This window comes from Pundamilia nyererei, unplaced genomic scaffold (genome assembly GCF_000239375.1).
Source record: "Pundamilia nyererei isolate P.nyererei 1_Seehausen unplaced genomic scaffold, PunNye1.0 scaffold00022, whole genome shotgun sequence".
NCBI lineage: Eukaryota > Metazoa > Chordata > Actinopteri > Cichliformes > Cichlidae > Pundamilia > Pundamilia nyererei.
Window position 1 is genome coordinate 4,001,361 of NW_005187423.1, and position 23,116 is coordinate 4,024,476.

The 23,116-nt window shown below is 41.7% G+C and overlaps 3 protein-coding genes across 9 annotated transcripts in view; 2 read left to right on the top strand and 1 right to left on the bottom strand.

The window, feature by feature from the left end:
- Positions 1 to 674: 674 nt before the first annotated feature.
- rps3a (ribosomal protein S3A) lies at positions 675 to 4,486 on the top strand. Its single transcript, XM_005726972.1, has 6 exons — positions 675 to 781; positions 1,355 to 1,458; positions 1,807 to 1,994; positions 3,589 to 3,797; positions 3,939 to 4,048; positions 4,318 to 4,486. The coding sequence occupies exons 1-6, from the start codon at positions 720 to 722 to the stop codon at positions 4,443 to 4,445; spliced, it is 801 nt and encodes a 266-aa protein (XP_005727029.1). The 5' UTR covers positions 675 to 719; the 3' UTR covers positions 4,446 to 4,486.
- Positions 4,487 to 4,958: 472 nt separating this feature from the next.
- On the bottom strand, positions 4,959 to 20,675 carry sh3d19 (SH3 domain containing 19). Of its 4 annotated transcripts, none has more exons than XM_013909257.1 (21): positions 20,635 to 20,675; positions 14,443 to 14,485; positions 12,652 to 12,692; positions 12,396 to 12,432; positions 12,029 to 12,134; positions 11,582 to 11,738; positions 10,461 to 11,498; positions 9,776 to 9,889; positions 9,490 to 9,596; positions 9,317 to 9,357; positions 9,017 to 9,227; positions 8,857 to 8,925; positions 8,623 to 8,760; positions 8,452 to 8,503; positions 7,334 to 7,464; positions 7,184 to 7,248; positions 6,874 to 7,097; positions 6,054 to 6,106; positions 5,718 to 5,904; positions 5,315 to 5,418; positions 4,959 to 5,235 (listed from the first exon to the last, which is right to left on the bottom strand). In XM_013909257.1, coding segments are annotated over exons 3-21 (2,949 nt in total). In that variant the 5' UTR covers positions 12,653 to 12,692; positions 14,443 to 14,485; positions 20,635 to 20,675; the 3' UTR covers positions 4,959 to 5,121. The 4 variants fall into 4 exon arrangements, with proteins under 4 accessions (XP_013764711.1, XP_005727100.1, XP_013764710.1 ...); XM_005727043.2 differs by lacking the exon at positions 20,635 to 20,675 and adding an exon at positions 20,083 to 20,306; XM_013909256.1 differs by lacking the exon at positions 20,635 to 20,675 and adding an exon at positions 16,593 to 17,288.
- A 1,080-nt stretch (positions 20,676 to 21,755) lies between these two features.
- The window catches only part of fhip1aa (FHF complex subunit HOOK interacting protein 1Aa), a 28,367-nt gene continuing 27,006 nt past the window's right edge, over positions 21,756 to 23,116 (top strand). For 3 of the 4 annotated variants that reach the window (XM_005726974.2, XM_005726973.2, XM_005726977.2), the window contains exon 1: positions 21,756 to 21,999. The gene's annotated coding sequence lies outside the window, so the exon portion shown is untranslated. The remainder of the gene's footprint in view (positions 22,000 to 23,116) is intronic. The other variant, XM_005726975.2, reaches the window with a different exon arrangement.

A 23,116-nucleotide genomic window follows, 5' to 3' on the forward strand; every position in this document is an offset into this window, starting at 1 on the left:
GTTTAAACTAATAGAATTAAATGGGATGACCAGATCCCAACAAACTAAATGTAGGGCAAACACTGTGTTTGCGTGGGGCAAAGTGGGACAGGTTGACAATGCTGAATTTTATTTCACTGTTATTTCAGCCACTGTTCTGCCTGGTAACAGTTTTTGGCTTTCAGTTGTATATGTCAATAGACTGATATACCTTTTTTGAGGCATGTCTGACATTTTGGACAATTTTTTAACCAATCATGACAAATAAAACTGCTACTTCACACTCCTGTGTGAAGCTAAAAAATAAATAAGCTCAGTTTGTCAGTATATACTATGACTTCATTGTCTTGCCTTGCCTTCACATGCTTTAACTTTAACTCTTTATTATACACATTTGGTAAAAACGGTCTCTTTGAAAAAGCATGTCCTGCAGAACCGATCAAAGTGTTGGACACTGTCTGAAGATGTGGGAGAAGGGCACAGGGGATAAAAATGCTGCGCATTGCCACATAAAGCGGAACGTCTGCTCACCTTATTGTTGCTGATTTCAAAACTCTATTTTTTTAATGTAGTTTGTTAGTTTTTTTACGAGCGTGTTAGACTGTGCTTTCACCGGCAGAGGGAGACAAATGAAACTGCAAAAACACTCGCGAGATGAGACAAATCTCACGAACCCCGAGCCGTCTCTTTAATTCTCGCGGGATTTCCGAGTTCCTCCTCTTTCACTCCCTGTAGCCAACATGGCAGTCGGCAAGAATAAGAGGCTGACCAAAGGCGGCAAAAAGGGTGCCAAAAAGAAGATGTAAGTTGGACATTCAGACATTTTTGTGTGAACAACACTTCGCTTTTTTCGTTGGTGTCGTTTTGGTGTGAAATGGGTGAAGGATGAAGCCGATTTTAGGTGGATGTTAAGCGGCCAGTGCTAGTGTCGGCACCGCCGGCCCCAGTGGCGCTGAGCTGTAGCATGATGTCTCCTTTCATGCTCTTAGACTTTCTGTAGTTAAATTGTTTTTTATGTGCGAGCAGCTCATTTGGAGTATCACTAGCACAGTAAGGGAAAGCTCAAGTAATTTGGTTGCTAGCTAGCGCCTGCAATCTTATATGCTAAAGGCTACTGAATGTTAGCTTAACTGTAGGCGAGCTTGTCTGGCAACATGGCAGTCGGATCCTACTGCTAAGAGTTAATGTATCTAACTTATAACACCATGTGGTGCTGACGATCAGTACGACCGAGCTAGTCCGTTAGGAAATCGTGAAATCTATTAGAGTAGTGGTTATTCCACGGTGGTTGCTAAACCGAGCAGTGTCCTTTCTCGTACTAGTATTCAAGCATGGCTGAGATGATTGTGAATTAATACTTTCTACTCTCCTGCAGTGTGGACCCTTTCTCCAAGAAGGACTGGTATGATGTCAAGGCACCAGCCATGTTCAACATCCGCAATCTTGGCAAGACCTTGGTCACCAGGACTCAGGGAACCAGTAAGTCTGCATTGTGCGAAGGCTGTTGTGTGTGTTGTATGCTAATGTTGCTTTCTGTAAAGAACAGAAGTGTCATTCTTTGATTCAGTGAAACTCTGGCAGTAGTAGTAAAGATCAGCTTTAGAGTTGTGTAGGTGATGCATTGTTTTCTAATGCTGTCCATAATTATCTGAGAGTATCCTTGGCGTACAGTGGGAATGTGTGATGACAAACTGTTTCGGTCCCAAATGAGGGGCCTGATTACTTACGAGATCAACTGCCTTTCCCATTATCAGTACTTCAGCTTCCAGAGACTTCTCGTTACCTTTCAACCCTTTAACCTTTTTTCGTACCTCTTGTACCACACAGGAATCGCCTCAGATGGTCTGAAGGGACGTGTGTTTGAAGTGAGCCTCGCTGATCTCCAGAATGATGAGGTGGCCTTCCGCAAGTTCAAGCTCATCACTGAGGATGTTCAGGGCAAGAACTGCCTCACCAACTTCCACGGCATGGACCTGACCCGTGACAAGATGTGCTCCATGGTCAAGAAGTGGCAGGTGATGGTCACATTTTTCACCAGTGGTGCCAGATAGCTGATGATGTCACTTATGCCAATGTGTTTGTTGAGATTTGGCTACAGGGCTACACTATGTATGGTCTTGGTGTGAACATTCAGGTTTGTATACGGTATATTTACGCTGCAGTGTAAATATTGGGACTCAACACATTAGAAGGAAAAGAAAGACTTATGAGAAATGTCTTCCATGACCAGTATAAAGGGGGAAGTAATCCAATGTAATGTGGTATGTTTTAAAGTTTTTTAGATATACTTCTTTAATATACTGTCTTTTAAAAAATAATATTTACAAAACAGGAGCTTTGAGAAGTCAATATAATCACCAATGCTCCTTGGCGATGGAGAATTCTGAGTACTGGCATCCTCACAGGGCTTTTTGTCAGTGCCCCTCATGCTCTGCTGGGAGAGTGCACAGTTGATGTTTGTGCGAAGCTCTTTCACACATGCGATATGGGTTGCTGAGGATACTGGGAGCTTATTTTTGCAATAAGCCTCCACCTTTCCACAGCATTGTGTGTGCTGTTCGTGCTGTTCTTGTTTCAGAAGTGAGTGAAGCCTGTGCTGATGGATCCCTTCATTGTTTGTTAATGACATGAAGTTAATTCTGGTCAGTGGCTTAAATGTTGGGCCTATGAGATGTGTCGGCAGTTAAAAGTATCTGAAGTGGTCAACCACTACAGTAGTAAGCTGGTGAGTGCAAGCAATGGGCCATCGCTAGTTAAGTCCATTCACAAAACCCTGTTTGCGTAAACATAAATTCAGGTTCACAGCGGGGTTTCATCCAGTCCCAGAGGCAGAGTGCACTCTAGAACTCAGTCTATCAAAGGACTAACATGTTGTTTGACTTTTGCTTGCACGAAATTAAAATGATAAATCATGTTAAGACGTAAGTGCGTACAGTCATCTGATCTGTAAATTGTATTTATTTTTTGGCCCGAGACAGCGGTTATGAAAGTGTTGGGTCTTCTCAGCAGGCGCTGGTAAAATATTTTGGATTTGAGTGTGTTGGTCATACATTCATAATTTTGTAGTGTTGTTTACAGCAATGGTAGCAGCAAAGTCTGAGTGCACCAATGCTCTTTGAAACGCAAGCAACAAAGTGTCATTTCATGTTGGCTCTTCCCATTCAAAAATCAAAGGCCACTTTATTAGATACACCTGGGATATCTAGTGTGTTCAGCTATTCGTTATACTTTCAAGCTTGTCAATGTTGTATATTGGACTATTACATCTGAGATTTCCCAACATTTTATCCGCTCAGATGGCATACATGTGGACAGCGAGCAGTAGAATCATAGACTGTTGTAGAACAAAACTGGAAATGTAGAATATGTGGCAGAGTTGTTGCATTAGACTTCACAGCTATACCTAGTGCCTTGGCAGACAAGTGTACACCTCAAACCATTTACTAGTGACTCCAGATTAACAAAACTTTCAAGTTGGGTTTTAATGCATTTTGGTTCGGAAAAGGAAACGTGAGAAGCACATTGAAGGAACACGAGCAGAAAAAGTTTGTTACAGACCGATGCGTTTTAAGGCGGCACTGTTAATGTAATCATTATTTTTCTGCTCAGACCATGATTGAGGCCCATGTGGATGTGAAGACCACCGATGGCTACCTTCTGCGTCTTTTCTGTGTGGGTTTCACAAAGAAGCGTGCTAATCAGATCAGAAAGACCTCCTACGCCCAGCACCAACAGGTCCGCCAAATCCGCAAGAAGATGATGGAGATCATGACACGTGAGGTTCAGACCAATGACCTGAAGGAAGTGGTCAACAAGTTGTAAGTCTCATGTTTCTGACTAAAGCACAGATGGCATTATTAATTTAAGATTGAACTAATTATGTCTCTGAGTGCACTCAGGTTTTGTGTGTGTCGCAATTGATGGTTTTAAATGAATGCGTTTGCTTTTTCGTATTCCAGGATCCCTGACAGTGTTGGCAAGGACATCGAGAAGGCATGCCAGTCCATTTACCCTCTGCACGATGTGTACGTTCGCAAGGTCAAGATGCTTAAGAAGCCCAAGTTCGAGTGTAAGTAATGCATGTTAGTATTTACAGTTTCTTTTGTTTGTGGGAACAAAAGATGACAATGTTTCGGTCCCATATGATCACCTGATTACCTAATTGAGATCAGCTGATGTTCCCTTGCAACATGCTAGTTGACAAGCAGACATTCTTGGTTTAATTGAATGAAATGTTACAACTATGTCTTTGCCATTACATATGTATGACAAACTGTCATTTGCAAGTTGTCAGTAATTGTTTGATCAGTCAGTTAAATTCCCTGTCCTCCCTTGCAGTGGGCAAGCTGATGGAGCTCCATGGTGAGGGTGGTGCTGCTGGTGCTGCAAAGGCTTCCGGTGATGACACTGGAGCCAAGGTGGAGAGGGCTGATGGCTATGAGCCCCCCATTCAGGAGACAGTGTAAAAACACCCTGATTTGAATAAAAAATGTAAATGACCAACAAACTGTCCTGTTTCTCTTTGTCAGTAAAGTAATGCAGTTGTTCAGTCAGTGCATGTAAGGAGGGGATAAAATGCTACAAAATCCAGCACTCTCGAAGGAACTAGTCACCAGATAAAAGGTGGATGCTGCAGAATTAGCAGTGCATTAGGTCTTGTTTGTATAAAAGGTAACGGACCTGAATTCCATTTATTCAGTGTAGAAGATGCCTGTGTTTCCAGTATCTGTGGTAAAACTCTTGCAGTATGCACAGGTCCTGTTAAATCACATTACTGAAGCTTACTAAAATTATAGCAGTAATATTCCCCCCCAAAATGGTGTGATTTAATTTCATCTCAGTAAAGAACACTTTGAAAGTGAAATTCATTTGTAATGGGAAGAAAATAAAACCACTAGATGGTGCTAGTGTACATCTGGTCAAATCGAAAATGCTTACCAAGAAACCAACATCGTCCACCATTTGTAATATTTTTATTGATTATTCAGTAAACATTTTTCAAGTGGACTTAAAGTTGGATTACTTGTAGGTAAAATACTGCATTCAACTTAAAGTCAGTTCAGGCTTCTGCTGCTGTGAACAAGTCAGTGGAGCTTCAGGTCATCCAGCTGTGCTTTGCACTGAGCAAAAGTCCGTGTGGCTTTAATAATCCAGTACTTGCACGTAGTTTTTAGGAACCAAGGCCCGTTTGCCCCTCAGGTCCCCTAAAAACCATTCATCATCTATGGACTCGAGATTGGTTACAATATCCCCAACCTGTAAAAGAAGAGAATGTGGTTTTACATGTAATGAGGAATTTATTGTTTACTCATGTAAGATGGAATCACATCAGTACCCGCAGGGAGAGCTCCTCATCACAGGTTGATGCGAAGCTGTACAGAGCCCTGGCTCTCCCGCCTCCAGCAGCTCCATTCTCCTGGTTATTAAACGGCTGCTGGCCTGTAAAGGGCAAGATTTGAAGGAACACTTGCAAATCAGATCTCATTGAGCATGATCCTATACTCTTGTTTCTTGAACTTTTAGAACAGTGTATTTAGTGGATGCATGTGATAAACAGTGAAGCTTTGGGGGCAAACATTGCTTCTCACTGTGTCATGCTACAGAGCAGCATGACATAAAAAGCGAGGTCTTTGTCCATCTTCTCACACCTGATTTTCTCTACCAAAAACGCACAGTATAAAAACACGTGCGTTTCAAAACGAAACTCTTCAGCGCAAATGTTAATGACATCATCACACCTGTGGTGCTTTCTGCATAATTCCTGGGGAAGAGGCCCTCCCTGCCGTTGAGCCTGCCACAGCTCCACTCAGCATCCATGTGCTTGGTGACGAGGATACAGTCGCCCTGTTGAAAGGACAGCTCTTCCTCTGTCCTCCCAGTATAATCATACAGAGCCACCACCCACTCCACGTCAGAGTGAGACGCCTACAAAAAAAAGAGCAAAATACACAAATGTTCAGTGCACCTGCAGAAAACTTAACTATAACAAAACTATTATACATTTTGCTCAAAACACAGGATCAAATTGCATGACCAACATTGTCTGGATTTATTATCGTGCTTGTGTTGGTTACCTGAGCAGGTTTGCCAGCCTCAGGGTGCATGCTGGGAGGAGCGGCAGCCATCCCTGTGTAAGTGTGAACAAAATTAAATCAAGGAACAAACAGAAAATTCTGTGGCCACATTTTGTGACAGTCCTCAATAATGTATTGGTGTGCTATTAATAATTCAATATTGCTGCCATTGAGGAGACTGGTGTCAGCCTTTTTGTATTATTTCTTTTACTGAGCAGGAGTTTGCATTATTCATGTGAATGCTTTAACTTTTTAAAGGCCAATTTCAACTTTTTTCCCTCAATTTATAGTATTTAAAGCACAGGTGTCGAACTCCAGGCCTTGAGGCCGGTGTCCTGCAGGTTTTAGATGCGTCCTTGATCCAACACAGCTGATTTAAATGGCTAAATTACCTCCTCAACATGTCTTGAAGTTCTCCAGAGGCCTGGTAATGAACTAATCATTTGATTCAGGTGTGCTGACCCAGGCTGAGATCTAAAACCTGCAGGACACCGGGCCCTCAAGGCCTGGAGTTCGACACCCCTGATTTAAAAAGTATTTGTAGGACAACAATGCACTACTCGTAACCTCTGATCTGTAATTCTAAACTCCTGTCCATGGCTGGGCTTTTGTAAACAATTACTTAATTAAAGTCAAACACAAGTGCAAATTCTTGACATGCCACAGCCAGCATGAAGTAAAGACGCTCATAAAAGCTCTTCAGTGAAAGATACAAAACGTCGGCATGTTGTAGTGTGGATATTCACACAGATAAATGTATGTATGTACAGTTTAAAAGTCAGCACATAGTGAGCGTCTGAGTGTCTTCAGAAAATCTTACCGGGCAGTGCGACCTTCTTACTGGGTTTCTGACTCGGGGGTGGAGGCAGATCTTCAATGACGTCTACAAAGTTAAGGGGGAAGATGCCAGTGTGGCCGCCGATCTGTCCCCGTGCCCAGTCCTGTCCCATATACTCCTTCAGCTGGATCACATCACCCTCAGAGAACGACAGCTCATCACTGTGCTCCCCTTCAAAGTCGAACCTCGCCATACACCTGGGACCACTTTAAGGGTATATTAAACATCCAGTTAGCCCATCATGCTGGTTTGTAAAGGCTGATCCAAACATTTTATGCTGCAAAGACAGTACCTGACTTTTGCGGGTGTTGGTGGCGGCTTTGGTTTCCTTTCTGGGAGGGGTTTTGGTGAATCCAACTAATCAAAAAGAAAACAAAAGTTAAAAGCATTTTCCTTGCTTTTTGATTGTCACTAAATAGGTGAAGGATGCACTGAAACCTACCAGGACTTTGACATGATTGATGGGAAAGAAACCAGTAGATCCCCTACAGGTGCCCCTGTACCACTCGCTGTCCACCTTCTCCACCATGGTCACAATATCTCCCGCTCTCAGACTCAGCTCTCCGGGGCCCTCTGAGGACCAAACACTTCACAATCAATCATTCAGTGCAAACAATCAAATACAACAAATACATCCACACTTACAGGCCACTTCATTAGGTACACCCGTTCAACTGTTTGTTAATGCTGATGGCTGATCAGCTGATCACATGGTGGTAACCCAGTGAATTTAAGTATATAGACATGGTCATGCTTAAGTTTAAAGCATGGCACATTGGCACACTTTGGACCCCTTAGTGCCATCAAAGATATTTGATGGTTTCTTGAATGTGAATTAGTTCACTGTACTCAAATGACCTCCACCTGTGATATGTGGTATAGCAGGAGTTCTGCATCGTGGATGTGCAAATCTGCAGCCGTCTCTCAGGAATGTTTCCGGCACCGTGTTGAATCTATGCCATGAATAATTAATACAGGCCAAACTGGTACTAGCAAGGTGTACCCAATAAAGTGGCCATTAGTGATTCTTTTCAGACAATATGCATTTTATCAGCAGGAGAAGTTGCTGTTTAGAGTGTTCACTGTAGCACGGACACAAAGAGGCCAGCAGAAATAAGAAACTATTTGTTATTTAGGGAGCATTAGAGGTAGATCTAGGCGTGGTTGTCAATTTTGGACTGACCTCCTTTCTATTGCATTTCTTTTCTGGAAAACAAGCTAGTCTTGGTCAAAGTTAACGCTAATTCTTACTAGTTAGCCCCCCATTATCTTGTGCCATATAAACCATCACCTCCTGACTTCACCAGAAAGAATTGTCTCCAAAGATTAAAAGAAAAAAAAAAATGCATATGCATATGGATTTCTAAATTTAGTGGGAGGCCCTTGGGTTAGCCCCCTGTCTACAGAGATTACACTATACTAACCTCCCTCCCCTCTTGACTGGAAACCTATAATTGTATTTGTCCTCTAATTAAAATGCCACAACAAATCCAGACAAAGAACAGCCTGAAATGTCAAAAATATTCTATTAAACAGTTATTCAAGGAACCGATGCTTCACCTGGATCGAAGTCATGTACGACCTGCACCTTTAGCCCAGTTTGGTCAGAATCCTGCACAAAAAGGAACAAAGACTTTAAAGTATAACACATCAGGACAGACTGGTAACAACAGCATCAACGGATCAGGTGGCAAAAAACATTCACTGACTCATAATAAAAGGCTGAGTCACCTGTGGTGAAGATTCATCCGAGGAAAGGGGAGTTATAATCTTCATGCAGGACTTGTGGACTTTTCCTCTAGTTTGTCCAACCTGGCACTCCAATTCATTGTGATTAATTTCTCTGAGCAGCAGCAGCACTTCGTTTTTCTATTGAAAGGCCAACAGTACACAAAGGACTTAATGATGTGCTTAACAATGATGAGCTGCAGGCCACATATGTGCTGGTAAAACTAGTTTGGTCACCTGGAATGACAGCTCTCTTGAACTACTCCCTTTGTAGTCAAAGCTTGCAATCCCATGGGGAAGCTGCAACTAGTAGGAGAAAGAAAAAAATAATATTATCAAGCCCTCACTAAGCCGTTGTAGAAACAAGCCTGGAGTTTTTATGCATGCAGTCTCTCACAGTGTATTTGTTGTAGAGGCGGTGGCCTGGGTTGGGCCTTGGGGGTAAGACGAGTTCTTTCCTGTGGGGCTTCTCTGGCTGGAGTTTAGGTGAAGCGTCCCATGACAGCGACTGAGAGCGACCTGTGGCTTTGAAGCTTTGGGGAGGCCTTCCCGGGGCTATTTTGGCAGCAGGTGGGCGAGGTGGGAGGCTTTTGTTCACACTTGGCTTCCTGAAGTGCAAAATTGTGCACAACTTGAGCGGGACATACTCAAAGTGTCCTACAATTTGATATCTGATTGTTTTCCCCCCTGCACTTACCGAGGTGGCAGAGATGGCATTGGCATAGCACTGAAAGGCTCCTGGAAAAAGAATCAGGGCAAAAGATGTGAAGCACAACTAGCTGAAGCTCAACAGCGGGTTTAGGAGGCAAGAGTTTCATCAGAAGATGCACTTTAATGAGGTTTAAGGCTTTCCTGTGATCCAAATCATACCTGGAGGGACAAGCTGGACTGCAGGCTTTTTTTGTGGTTCATTGAGTTGTTTAGTGAGCCCACAGGGTTCTGAATTGGAAGAGGAGGAGGATCATCCCAGGAGGAATCTGACATTAAAAAAAAGGCATACTGAGCAGCTGTGCTTCATGTGTACAGGATAAATAAAGTGAAGGTAAGTAAGAGTTCAGTGCCCAGTTACCACATGCTGCATACATGTCAGATAAACACATCAGTGTTTTGACATAAATCAAACATCAGTCAATCGCTTAAGGCTTACTGAACCTACCTGGACTGGTTTTGCTGGGGACCCTGATGGTGGTTGGTCGTTTCGGCAGGCTTGGCACGGTGACGGAGCCTCCATTGATGTTAGAGTTACGCGGCGGTTTAAATGGCATCGGATCTGAGCAATGAGACACCTCATGAGTGTACAGCTTTGCGTTTGTGTTGTACCAACCTAACTCAGGACCTCCGGTGTACATTAATGTCATAAAAGTCAAGCAGAACGTTGTTGTTATTTGCAATCGAGAAGAGAAGAGCGTAAGGTTTACTTAAAGGGAGCATTTGGCATTGTAGGAAATAAGGCTGGGGGAAACTGTGCATTCGCATTTCTTAGCCATTCTTCCAGTCACTACATAGTTTTGTGCAGCACCTCTGACCACGATGTAACCAAACAACCATTCATTAGGTTTCTTTAAATGTCAAATATCTGCCAGTGACACCAAAGATTCTGCTCTCTTTTCTCAGCTTCTTATGGTTGTCACTTAAACACCAGTAAGATCTTTGCAGGCAAGATAACCTTCTTAACCACAATTTATAGGATTTCTTCTTACATTAATAAAGTCAAATAAAGGATTTTTATATGAAAGCAGATTGAAAAACCCAAAACAAAACAGTAGGTCGATTAACACAGAAACTGGAGATGAAAAACGTAAACACGTGCTTTTGGAGCAGTGCATTTTATTTGCACTTACTTATTGGAGTCTCCACATACTCTTTCTCTCTGACCACGGAGGCCGAGTTGTGGTTGTTTATATTCAGATTGGGTTTGAGTGGTTCCTTCACCGGAGGTATAGGTGGAAAAGGTGAATATTCAGGTGGAAAAGGTGAAGATTCTTCCTCATACACCTGACTGATTCTGGTCAGCGGAGAGCGTGATATTTGTGACATTGCCCCCTTGCTGTGTAAAGCCTCCAGTTCCTCCCTTATTGATCGACCTGCGGGTTTCTCAGGAGGCTGAGGTCTGGGGGCTGTCATAGCGTTTTTAAAGATGTTTGCCCCCGATATGTTTTGACTGTCATCGTCTATACTCAGGGTAAACGGAGGTTTGAGAGCTACAAAAGGTTTAGCAGCAACCGGAGGTCTAATGGATGGCTTCCTGGCAGGAAGCTGCGGTTTGCTAGATTCATTCCCATTTCCGTCCTCGCCGGTAGCCTGGCTCTCAAATGCCTGGATCGTGGCCCGGATGCTACGTTGATTGTTGCTGCCGCTCATCTCGTCAGGAACATCTTCACTTTGCGAGGATTCGTCGGCTTGATCAGTGATGCCACCGCCCTGCTGGCACTCGTTATCTGCACCGAAAACCTCCAACAACTCCTTTAAATACTTATTTGAGTGGAACTCCTGGTTATCAGATTGAATATCCCCAAAACTTTCACAGATTTCAACCAAAGTCTGAACTTTAGCCTCCTCTTCGGGTGCTTGCTTAAGGGATTTCGTGCGAGGGCGTGGAACGGGACGTTGGCTGCGATTGGAGTTTGAAGGTGAAAGAGTGGCGTCACCAGGTTCAGGGGCAACAGAAGGATGGTTTACGGGAATGTTCCAGTGGACAGTTACAGATCGGACGCACGTGTGCGTGGAGTCTTGCTGTCGAAGTTGCTTTCCATCAGAGCCAGGATCACTTTGGTCCTCAGCGTTTGTCAGCGCTGCAGTATTTGTCACAACCTTCTCTGCTGCTTTTCTGTCTGCTTGTTTCGGCAGCAAGGGCCTGGGTGGCTTTTGTGGCTTTGTACCTGGAAACATGAAGAACCACGGTGTTTAGAGTCAAACCTGCTATGAATGCTCAGCAGACAGTAACGATCCTTTTATGCCTCACCAGCAGGTCTTTTCTCCGCTAACGGTGGAGTGTCACCACGCTGTGTGACGGCAGCGGTAGGGTCAGCCTGTGTGGCGCTTGTGGCTGTGCAGCTGCTCCGGCGGGGGGCTGGAGTGGGCTTTACAGTGTGTTCCTCCCCAGTCTTCTCTTTGATCACCTGGTCATTGGATGGTGGGAGTGGAGTCATTAAAAGAGAGATTTTCCCACATTTTCTCAGTTGCTATGACATTTCTGTGTCGTGTATCTAGAATAATAGAATTATTGAACTTTCTACTATTGTTATTATGACTCTTTTCATTAGGCATGCTTTCATAGGTTGATCCAGGCATGTTTGGACCCAACATTTGAACCTTTCAGTCAAAGCATTTGAGTCTGCGTGCCTGTGTTGTTGTTTGTTTGTTTTTTAAATAGGTAACACTGAGACACTGTGGCTCAGGTCAAACCTACCTGGGACACAGAGCCTGGCTGAGGAGGGGGGGAAACCACCGAGGATCCTGTGAACCAGGTGTTACTTGTCAGAGGCTCTGCTGCTACAAAGGTGATCTGTGGTCGCCTGGAAGACAAACCGCCATAGCACCATGAGGACCCCCCCTCTATGAAACCACCCCCCCGACAAAAACACATCTACACACACACCTCTCATTTATCTTTAATGCAGTTTATTTACTGATGATTACTTTTTAGATTCGTTAGCAAAAGCACAGTTCTCTGAACCACATGGCACAAATCAGATATTTGGTTTCATTAAGCTTTTAAGAAGCAAACAATACAGGCGAGATGTAAAGAGTAGGAGGATGGGAACATTTTACTGTACCTCCTGTCTCTGTTGTTGCTCTGAGAGTTTGTTCTCACTAAAGGAAGAAAGACAAAAAAAGTAACATGAACTTTGTCACCATTGCACTGTAAGATGTCTGTTCAAGTTAATCATACTACAGATATATTTCTCTCTTAAAAAAAAAAGAAAAAAAAAAAAGCCTGCTGACTCATTACACTTCCACATGAAAAACGTGAAGAAACACACCGTAAAAGGCTCTAAACGCTTCTCAGAAGGCCGGTTTAGGCAAACTTACTTCGTTTGATAGCAGCTCGTATTGAGGAGAGAGGTCCTGGACTGAAAAGAGAGCAGAACAAGAGTCTTGTTTATCATCAACAGCAGGTTCATACTTTTGCGGTGACACCATGGTTAAACAGAAATCTCGTCACTCTTCATTTTAACAATCCTTGCAGTGTAACTCCATGCAGCTCCTCCTTATTGTTGATGATCCAAAAATAGATTGACAATAAGGCAGAGATGAATTGCTTAAATATTTTATAGATGTAAATGATAAAAATGTAAGCGAAAAATGGCAGACTATATTGGATTATTATGGTTAAGGGAAGAGTAAGGTGGTTTACATCAGGTAAAAAGACAAAAATATTTTATACAAGCAGAAAAAAAAAATGTGCTGAAATACATTGAAATAAGTTCTTAGAAATTTCTTAGAGTCCAGAGTTAATTATGCAATTCACATTTCTTAGACTGGGCTGTCTGAAACGAGTAGTTTCATTTCCTTACTTCTGATTGGCTACCTCTCTCAAACGGACGGTTTAAGCAGCAGGTGGGCAGCAATTCTGCTTAAATACAGACTTATTTGCCTCAGACAGCAGCATTAAATGACATCATAGAGATCCAACAGTAGGAAAAAAACACTGCTGGATGCAAGTGCTACTTCTCAGCCTCTAATAGACACTACACACCATGGTATCAAAGTCAATGTCGCCTTGAGTTATTAGATTCAAAAGGTATTCGGAATACTTGACCTCTGACCTTGAGGTCAAGGCCACTGGGATTCAAACTTGTCGGAGATTTTCAGTAGATGAAAATCCAAGGTGACTTCCTTCTTGAGTTATCGCATTCACAAGATTTTCAGAAAACTTGACCTCTGACTTTGACATTGTGATCAAAGTCACTGGGATTCAAAATTGTCCACTTATGATATCCTGCTGGTATCTTACTCCATCAGTATTTTACAGCTGAGGGGTAAAAACTGTCTGAATCCAAATGTTCAGCACAGGTTGAAGCTTTTAAAAACACTGACCACATTTATGAAACTTTATATGCTTTAAAAAAATGCATCCACTTTTACAACCACACACAAATAAAAGGCAAAGAATAATAAGTTTCCGCCTTATAGGACAAGAGTAGTATCCCAACAAACACCGTTCATTAATCTGTTCGAACACATCGGGCTAACAAAACCAGGAATCCCAATAAACAGGACAATTTCCTCTTTTGTAACTCTTTTACAAAATACAGGAGGCGAATGTATTGACATCTTCCGTTTGTTTCACTTTCAAACATTCTTTCCTTTTGATCGCAGCACTCTTTGTGCTGGTTGAAAACTATAGAGGTTGAACTAACGTGACAGGGAATTTTCCCTGCTCGTTAAGACCCGAGTCCTGGATCTAAACTATCTGACAAAAGCCCAACAATCCTCCTTTCCTTGTGCTGGGCGGTTAATTTAATTGACTGCTTGAGTTGGAACCACATGGACTTAATAGGTCACAAACAAAATCCACGATGCATGAAAGCTTTAAATAACTGGACAGATTTTCAGCTCTACACACATTTGTCTTCTTAACATGTGTAAACACCAAGTGAAAAAAGCAGCACGGTGTCTACTCGTCATTGTGTTGACCTCCTGTCTGTCAGCGAGGATAGATCACCGCATTGTTTGGTCCATTCACAACCTCACCATCAGCAGATCTGGCTGTTAAAGGGGACAGAGCCCTGCTTCCAGCTACAGCTGAAGTTTGGTGAAACCGAACAGCTGCTGCTGGATCGAACATACAAAACTTCAGCTCGGCATGAAATCAAATACCTGGAATGCAAATGTTCTTGGTTCTTGGTTCTTTCAGCACCATCTGCAGAGGAAAACAGAGAGAAACAGGTTTTATAAGTGACAATGAATGACGTATGAGAAAAGTTAGATGTATCATGATTGATCATTTTTAGTGCAGTGACTGAGATGCTACAGGTCAAGTAACCAGAAGCAATGGCTGCTTTCACTGAATCCAGAAACAAGCTATGTTAACATGACCTTCTGATCGATCATGTCCAATTAACTTAAATCTTTCTGAAAAAACTTGTTAAAATGATTGTTATGAAATTTCAACCTTATACGTCAAAAAATTTTTCAAGAGATATATTTTTGAAAAATGGTCCATTGGCTCACTACCAGCATGAGTCAGTGTTTGGACATGAATATTTCAAACATTATTAAAGATAAAAGCCTGAGAATTTCACTGGCCTTTCTTATCATCAAAAGGAATCAGGATCTAAAATTTAGTACAGATACATCAAAAAATGTCTTAGTATTGGTGAGTTAAAATATTAAAAAAAATAAATAAATAAATCAAGCGGTTGTGTAAAGTCACATTTGAGCGCTTACTTAGAAAAAAGCTTCACAAATCAAAAGACAACCAGTGATAATTTCTGAATGGTACAAAGTTGAATTTTACAATGATGCAATTAAACCTGTAGAATACTTTAAGTTCAATACTTAGTCACAACTATGATATAAATGTTATTATCAGATAGTCCTTTGGGTAGAGTAGGTCTTGAAAATGAAAAAATATGCATATAATTAACAAAATTAGTTTCTCGTTTATAATTAGAGTACCATCTGGAAACGATCTACTGATATTTTTGTGGTACAACTTGTTATACTTGCTCAATCCAACTTGAAGTTTGAATGAAAATGGCACTTTCTTCGTTTTTGCAACCAAAAATTTGACATTGAAAAGTATTCTGCACATTTTATTTTGTATTATTGCAAAATACAACTATATTCATTCAGAAATTTTTTACAATATCAGTTTAAAAACAAACAAACAGAAAAAAACAACCCAAACTTTTACTGTGAGTTCAAATACAAGACGTCACAGGACTGCATGATTATTTTTTCTTCAAATTTAAACTAGTCAATAATTGGACATTTTTAGATGTTGCTCTCCCAAGTTACAGATCCATATTGACTCTGATGGCAAGGAAGGTCAGAGAAAATCTCATCTTTAATAGCCTTTCAGTCATCCATATGTAAACATTGAAGTTTGGGGAAAAAAAGTATTTGATAGATAAAATTTCACAGCAACGATTAAATGTCCAAACCATAAAATCTGTAAGCAAATCAGAGACGGTTGAGCCGTAGGTGCAAGTTGATTTGAGATAGAATGATCTTTCTAAAACATGAGCTGGTCCTACTGGTAAAGCAACTTACTGAGGATCAGAATGAGGATAAAAATGCACAAAAGAAGCAGCAGGTAAAGATGGGAGTTTTTAAAAAGGCAACTAAATATGACATCACGGTCCACGCCAAAGGTCTGAGCCATTGTTTTATAAGACAAACCCCAGACTCTCCCACTGCTTCCAGACAGTGCTGTGTGAACTAGAAATACAAGAACTGAAACCATACCAGCAGGGTGGACAGAAACATGTTGATGAACCAGTTTGGCTAAAATGAACTGGTTTCCTTCAAGAAGCACCATAAACATACGTATAGTTATTTCCTGGACTAATGTGGTCCATGACCTGATCTCTAGGTTTTTACAAACCTAAAGCAGATTTCCAGCATTTATCAGCACAAGCTAAAGAGTAAATTCAGTCATTTAAACTAAAGTCATTTGTCCTTGAAGTTTAATGAAGGCAAGCAGGCAGAGACAGAGGAGGCATTGTTTTTAATGCCTCAAACCTGACGCCCTGACCTAGTTGTTCATGACACGCACCTGTCACACCTGTTACTTGTTATCTGTTTAAGCTATAGTGCTGCTTCCTCAATTTACGCAGCATGTGAGAACACAGCTTCTGTACTTTCACTTGATGACACAGACATTTTTAAGTGGCTACATGGTGACACTTTTACACTTAATAAAATGTCAACACTTCATAACAGAAGTCACATAAGTGACACAAAAGCACACCTGCCTGGTCATCTGTATCACTAGAAGTGACACCATGTGCTGACAGCCTTACCTGAGAGAAATTAAAGGAAAAGACATGAAGCGTTCAGCATCAAAAAGGTTATTTCCAATCAATATTTTCTCTCCTGGTCCACCGAGCGTCCCTCTGAACGTGCCAGTGAAGCTGAAGCAAGCAGTCGCACACCCACAGGCAAGAGCAAAAAAAAAGAGGGACGGCCGATAATGTCTCAGTGTTTACTCGGCCAATCTGATGAAGTGGAATGTGGTCAATCAGGAAGTGGAGGTTTTCAGTGTAACACTGCACCATATTAATCTTTTACTTGTGAAGTCACAGAAATGTTCACGCGACTCTGTCATCCATACTGTAGGTGACGCGGGTCTACAGCCGTTAAATAATGAACTTCAGCAGCTTTGAATTTACATTTACTCTCTCACCAGGTCAGCATTTATTTCAGGCTTAAACAGTTAACTGTTATATTTCCAGTGCAATATAGAACCTGGCTCTTGAGTATTTGCTTAAAATGTTGAATTAACTCAAGGATTTTAAAAAGAAAATAAAAAATATGATGATAAATGGAAGATCTATTTAAAAAAAACAACGATTTCTCAGAGCACCTGAAGAGCACTCATTCAAAGCACTTCAAATATGAGTCCTTGAGTAAATCCAAGTAAGCTAAATGGACTGCTACTTATATATTGCACCTTTCTACTCAGGTGAGCACTCAAAGCACTTTCTACTACTAATCTCATTCATCCAGTCATACGCACACTCATTCAGCACTTTTATCTATGCCTAAGTACTTTCTAGCGTTCACACCCTCACACAGATTTATCATGTGGCAACTCAGGGCAGCTGGAGGAGTCAGGATGAGTTCACTGAGCTTCTGATTGATAGACCTGCTGGTCTACTAGCTGAGCAACCAAAAACCCATAGCTCTAATATGAAGATAAAGTAACCAGCAGTGCTGTGTGATACTGCACGATTTGGCATTGATCTGATATCAAGTCAATGCAGGGCCCGTATTGCCAATACTGATATGAAAATTTCTTTATATATTTTAAAACTGGGCTTTTCTGGAGACCTGGAATGTAAATGTGCCTTTTCTCTAGAGCACAGTCAGCTTCTGCTGTTTAAATCTCTTATAGGCTATAAATAAAATAGACATGACAGTCAAAACTAAAAGATTCAGATATTTTCTGAGTTTGCAGGTTTGAGATGTGTTTTTTCATTTTTTATTTTTTTTTAAATACAAATCGTTGGGCTTTGTTTCTATCTTAGAGGATAGAAACAAAGTATCTGCTTACACTTTAAGTAACCATGTAAGCCAGTCATAATTGGCCTCTGCACCAATAACAGCACTGCGGTTTTGTCTTGGTTAAGCTCACCTGTGCGTGAGACGTTAGGCATGAATACCTCACACACACAGAGGTGTGACAAATTAACTGAAACTCTTAACTGATCATGCCTCCCCGTCGCACAGAGATGGACTGATTGTCAAACAACGTGAATCATATGAGTCACCAGATCTCAGTCCAACAGAATGGCTGTGGGAAGTTTGAGACAGACAGAGCTCTCCGCTATCATGTTCAAAACTTCAAATAAGGGAATGAATGAATTAGGTTTCATCCCTCTAGTAGAACTGCAGTGATATAGGGAATCAACAAGGCATAAATGAGATTTTTCCAGAGTCCTGTGGAGGTTTTGCAAAGCGAACACTGATTTTTGATCCCACCATAACCAGCAGCAAATGCCAGAAACGACAGATTATATCAGCTGGTGAAGGCACACTAGTTTGAATAAGCTTCAGGCAATCTTGTACCATACTTAAACATCATGAAGGTGACTTCAGGCCAAGAACTACCTCATTGTGGTAGGTGAAGAGAACAACAGCAATTAAGCTTATAAAGAGATAACATTTATTTTAAGCAGAATTGGGTTCAGCTTATTCTAAATCAGTCCCTATTTCCCGTGTGGCACCCTGGGAAAATGGATTGACCACACATGCATCAGATGGCTGTTAAGGTATATTGATAAGGGCCAAAGTGGAAGAATAACCAACACACTGACCAATGAAGCAACAGGATCATCCCAAATAGAGAAACTGAAACATGTGTTGCACCTGTGTGTAACAATAGTGGCTTTCTTTAAGAGAATTATTTACCATTAGAGATTCACTGACATCAGAAAGCAGCTAAAGTCAGCAGAAAAGGTTTCCCCTTCACAGCCATACTCTCCCTCGAACACATGCTGACGTTACTCAGCACAAGTGGCAGCAGTCACAGAGCAGCTGGTGAAACGAGCACCAAATGGAGAACAATCTGCCTTGAAGTGTCACGCTTCACCAGCATGAGTTAAGAGAGCAGTCAGTTCGATAAGCAAATTTGCTCCCTATCCTGTACAGGTCATCAAGAACATGCTGAAGCACCTTTGGGAGGGAAAAGATTCTAAAGTGTGACTAAGGTCAAAATCCAGGAAGTGCTGCTGCTAACTGTTGAAAACACATTTGCCTTCACTCTAAAAACAAGAGAGCTTAAAGCCGCCAAATGACGATGTCACGAGTGAATAACACAATGTCAGCAGCAGTGTCCGGGAAGATTAGATGGTGTCGATGCAAATGAGTGATTCACAGTGCAAACTTCCCGAAGTAGTATCTGAAGTGGGTCAGACGATTTTCTGTTATTATCACAAGTTCTGTCAATTACATACCACAACGTGTTCATCACACAGCAGCCTGCCTGTTCAGACACTGACAGGAATTTCCATGCAAACAGCTGGTGGAGTCAGGTTGTGGTATGAGAGGGTCTGACACTGCTGGGTTTGACATGGGGTGGGGTTGCTTGCTAGAAAAAACAAAGATTACTTGGGGTAAAACTATCTTGGTACTTAACTGTTGTGGGCAAGCCGGGGCTAAAATGAAGAGCAGCAAATTATGAGTACAGAAGCGGGTGGGAATTTTCTATAATCACAAACTGGATGATTAAAATCCACAGCGCTGTGTGATTATAAGAAACGGAGAAACTGATGTAAATGGCACTTCAGTCAGAGCGTTATTAAATAAAGTACTGGTTTGCTTCCACTCAGAAAATCAGAGCATTACAACAGCCTGCTGCTTTATACTGTGTTCAGATTTCTGAAGCAACATCAAAACATAGTTATTAAAAATCCTTCTGCATTTGCCCAAATTAACCCTAACACCGGTCTCTCAATCCTGCCAGATGGCAAGATCCTGCAGGTCCAAGAGAGGTTTGCACACCTTTTATACATTTCTAGGATTTCTAGGGATCACTCCTCTCTCTCTCAGTTTCTGTGTTTATATTAGAATAAAACGCTGACTCCTGAATTGTGAGCTTTAAGCAACAGGTTTTATGAATGGAGCATCGTCCCCCGCTTAGCAATGAAGATTTTTCACATTATTTGCTGTTCACATTGCGCTTCTACATGATTTCGTCAATGTTGCAAGTGTTCACACTCGAACCAAGATTCAGCTTTTTCCTAAAGTACGCGCTCTGCAGATAAATCAAAGCCTGATACACCACCATACCCGATGCCTGGCTTGTGCGCTCCCCTTCGTTCTCCTCCTCCTCCTCCTCACGCCTGGATTCTGCCATATTGGTATGAAACGATGTGGAAATTTAAAAAACAGATAAAAAAAAGAAAAAGAAAAAAAAAAGTTAGATCTTGTGAGCAGCTGGCTCCTCAGTCATCTGCGAGCATAACACGACGACGCAGTCGGATGTTGTCCTGTCCACTAGAAGTTTCACCGAGTCCTGCCCCGCTGTGGACAGACAGAGGTGACGACATCCAGTGACCGGACCCCCCGGCAGGAGTCGTTACTGTCGATGTTTGTACGCGGCTTTTTTTTTTAAAACATTATTATTTTATGTCTAATATCTACGTTTATATTGCTAAATACCGAGCCGTCAACAGTAATCTTTAGCCTTTATTCTGACTTCATATCACTAATGATAGATACGTGTCACATTTACGGGTCAACAAGTCAACAATATGATCAATTAGAAAAAGAAAAAAGAGGAAAAAAAGAAAAAACCCTGAAAAAACAAACAAACAAAACTTCAGATGATAAAATAGATACCACCACAACAACTTCATCCAAGGCTCTTGTTGATGGATCCCTCCTCCTTGGATATTTTGTATTGCTGAGACGGATTTTTATTTTTTCGTTTCAAATTTGTATAAATCTTTATTTAGAAAATGTCACCGTCAACCAATGAGATTGATGTAAGCTGAAAGTTCCGGGTGTGTCGACAGTCACATGTATCCCGATCCTTTTCACATTCATCATTAGTCTTCACCATTAACCACCTTGTATTAATTTACACAGCTTTAATATTCATACGAACCTCCAGTAAGTCAGAACTACACCTACGACCTGCTGCTATAATAACTCTTGACGGTCGTTGACACGTTTCCTTTGAAAGGCTACTCTGGGGAGATGTAATTCATCTGTCTTGCCACCAGATGCCGCTACAGGCTTGCTCATTTTTATAACCATAAACTAAAAAAAACAAAAACGTCTCTCACTGTCATGGCCAAATCTGTCAAAATATGCCCGATAAAAGTCCCCCTATAAGACTCAATGTAACTACCGGAAATCATGGACAGTTAGATACGTTTGCATCCAACTTCTTAAATTACGACTTGGGCTAAATATATCTTTCAATCAAGCATAAATGGAGGTTGTGTCTCTTCTATAACTCTACAGTATAATTTCATGCTGGAAATCACAATGATTATGATCCCGCTGGAGATATGGGTGGAGTTAGACATGCTGAGGCCCAGATTTATACACAACTTGGAAAGTCGGGGAAGAGTAAACCGTTGTACAGCACCTATTCTTAGCCTGCTTGATCTCAAACCCACACTCTAATCTCGACTTCAGATCTAAATTCTCAAAAATAAATAAGGCGAACTTTTCCCAGATCAGCTCGATTTGGCAGATCTTCTTATGCAGGACGAAAATGATCGAGAGGTTGTGTGCGTCCGAGTGGGACAGTTCAGAAAAAAGTAATAGTTAAAAAAGTACTTACACCTGACACCATTAATTTACAGACTATTATGGCTCCCTGCTTTACAGAATTTACAGGGTGCTAAACGCCGCTAATCATATCGTCACGTGGTTATTTCCCAAAAGGTATTACAAAAAAATGAGAAACACCTCTTCAGTGGACATGACCACTTGGTATTGTGGGAGGAGCGATCAGAAGAGGATCAGTGTGGGCTCACCTCCACTGTGTGCGCCACGGACCAGGTTAAGGATTTGGGTTACGTTTAGGCTGTCTCTGTGTACTATTTCTAAAGTGGGACGTTGTGGAGCTGTGGAAAACGCGGACATTTATTGCGGGGGCTCAGAGAGCGAGTGCGTGTCTGTGGTTGGAAACCTGCTGCTGATCGTCACTGTGCGCTCTTAACCAAGGTGGGGATCTTTACGAGTCCGACGGTAAGAAAAAGACGGGAAAGGCCAGCTCGGCAGGCAACACTTGGCAGTGGTAGTTTGACTTGTATGTTAAGTTTTGCTTGCTTGTTTTTACAGCTCCAGACTCTGTGACTAACATGTGCGGGTGGGTAGGCGGGTGGAAGGGTTGGGTATCTCCAAACTGCGGGGTGTTTTCTGTTGGGTTTACCGGGGGGAGATACCCAGGATCACGGCGACAAGTTTGCATCCCTGTGACGTTAGAGAAGTGAAAACCTAAACTCTGTTTTGCCTCGTTTCCTCTTTGACTACTTCTGCCCGACCGTAGAAAACAAAGTAGACCCACCCTATGTCTAATCTTAGTTCTGTACACCAATAAAAAAAACAGCCAATGCTTCATAAAAATGTTCGCGGATCTGGTTACATAATAACGCAGAATCTTCAGGAGGAGACAAATATTGTATCCACGTGCTTCTGCTGTTATTGTCATTGTTATAAACTTTATGTTATGCTCTCTATCGCCTTTCAGCTTGCTCTTTTCTGAGCTTTGAACTCAGGTATCCACTCCCAGGCAGGACGCAGTGTGCGGGTGTTGAGTTACCTGCAAACATCATGAATTTTTCATGTGTGTCATTCCTGTGCAGGTATCCTATTCTACCCGCTAAATCACTGTTTTGTTTTGTAGGGTTTTCCACAATCAGATGATGCAAACTGAGCTTCTGAGCGTCGATTTAGGCAATGAACAGATGGCGGTCATGAGTTACTACAACCTCTGTAGTTTATTAGTTGACGTTTTATCTCAAGGTAGAGGTCACCATATTTTAGTGCAGCATATCAAATCATTAATAAATATTTGAAACAACGTGACAGCGAGACTAGATCTCTTGATATGAGCTTTAAGGGATTCACTACGACTTTCAACCAAAGTCATGGTTTTCTCACCTGTGTGTTGAAATGTTTTGGATCAGAGGTCGGCACGAAAGAAGACATTTTTTTAAAGGAATTTATGACGGGACAAAATGCATGGAGCTGCAAAACAGCCGATTATGCATGTTTAATCCCATAAACCCCACTAATACGTATAAATGGAAAGCTGTGCAGGTTGCTTTAAGTCCAGCCTGTGCTTGTGCAAATTAAAATGAGC

Coding starts and splice junctions, on each gene's coding strand:
- sh3d19 (XM_013909255.1), bottom strand. CDS start 16,114: ATGTTTATGGTGCTTCTTGAAGGAAACCAGTTCATTTTAGCCAAACTG. Junction 11,499..11,581: donor AGCGGAGAAAAGACCTGCTG/GTGAGGCATAAA, acceptor TCATGTTTCCAG/GTACAAAGCCACAAAAGCCA. Junction 8,761..8,856: donor CAAGAGAGCTGTCATTCCAG/GTGACCAAACTA, acceptor GCCTTTCAATAG/AAAAACGAAGTGCTGCTGCT.
- rps3a (XM_005726972.1), top strand. CDS start 720: ATGGCAGTCGGCAAGAATAAGAGGCTGACCAAAGGCGGCAAAAAGGGT. Junction 1,459..1,806: donor CACCAGGACTCAGGGAACCA/GTAAGTCTGCAT, acceptor TGTACCACACAG/GAATCGCCTCAGATGGTCTG. Junction 1,995..3,588: donor CCATGGTCAAGAAGTGGCAG/GTGATGGTCACA, acceptor TTTTCTGCTCAG/ACCATGATTGAGGCCCATGT.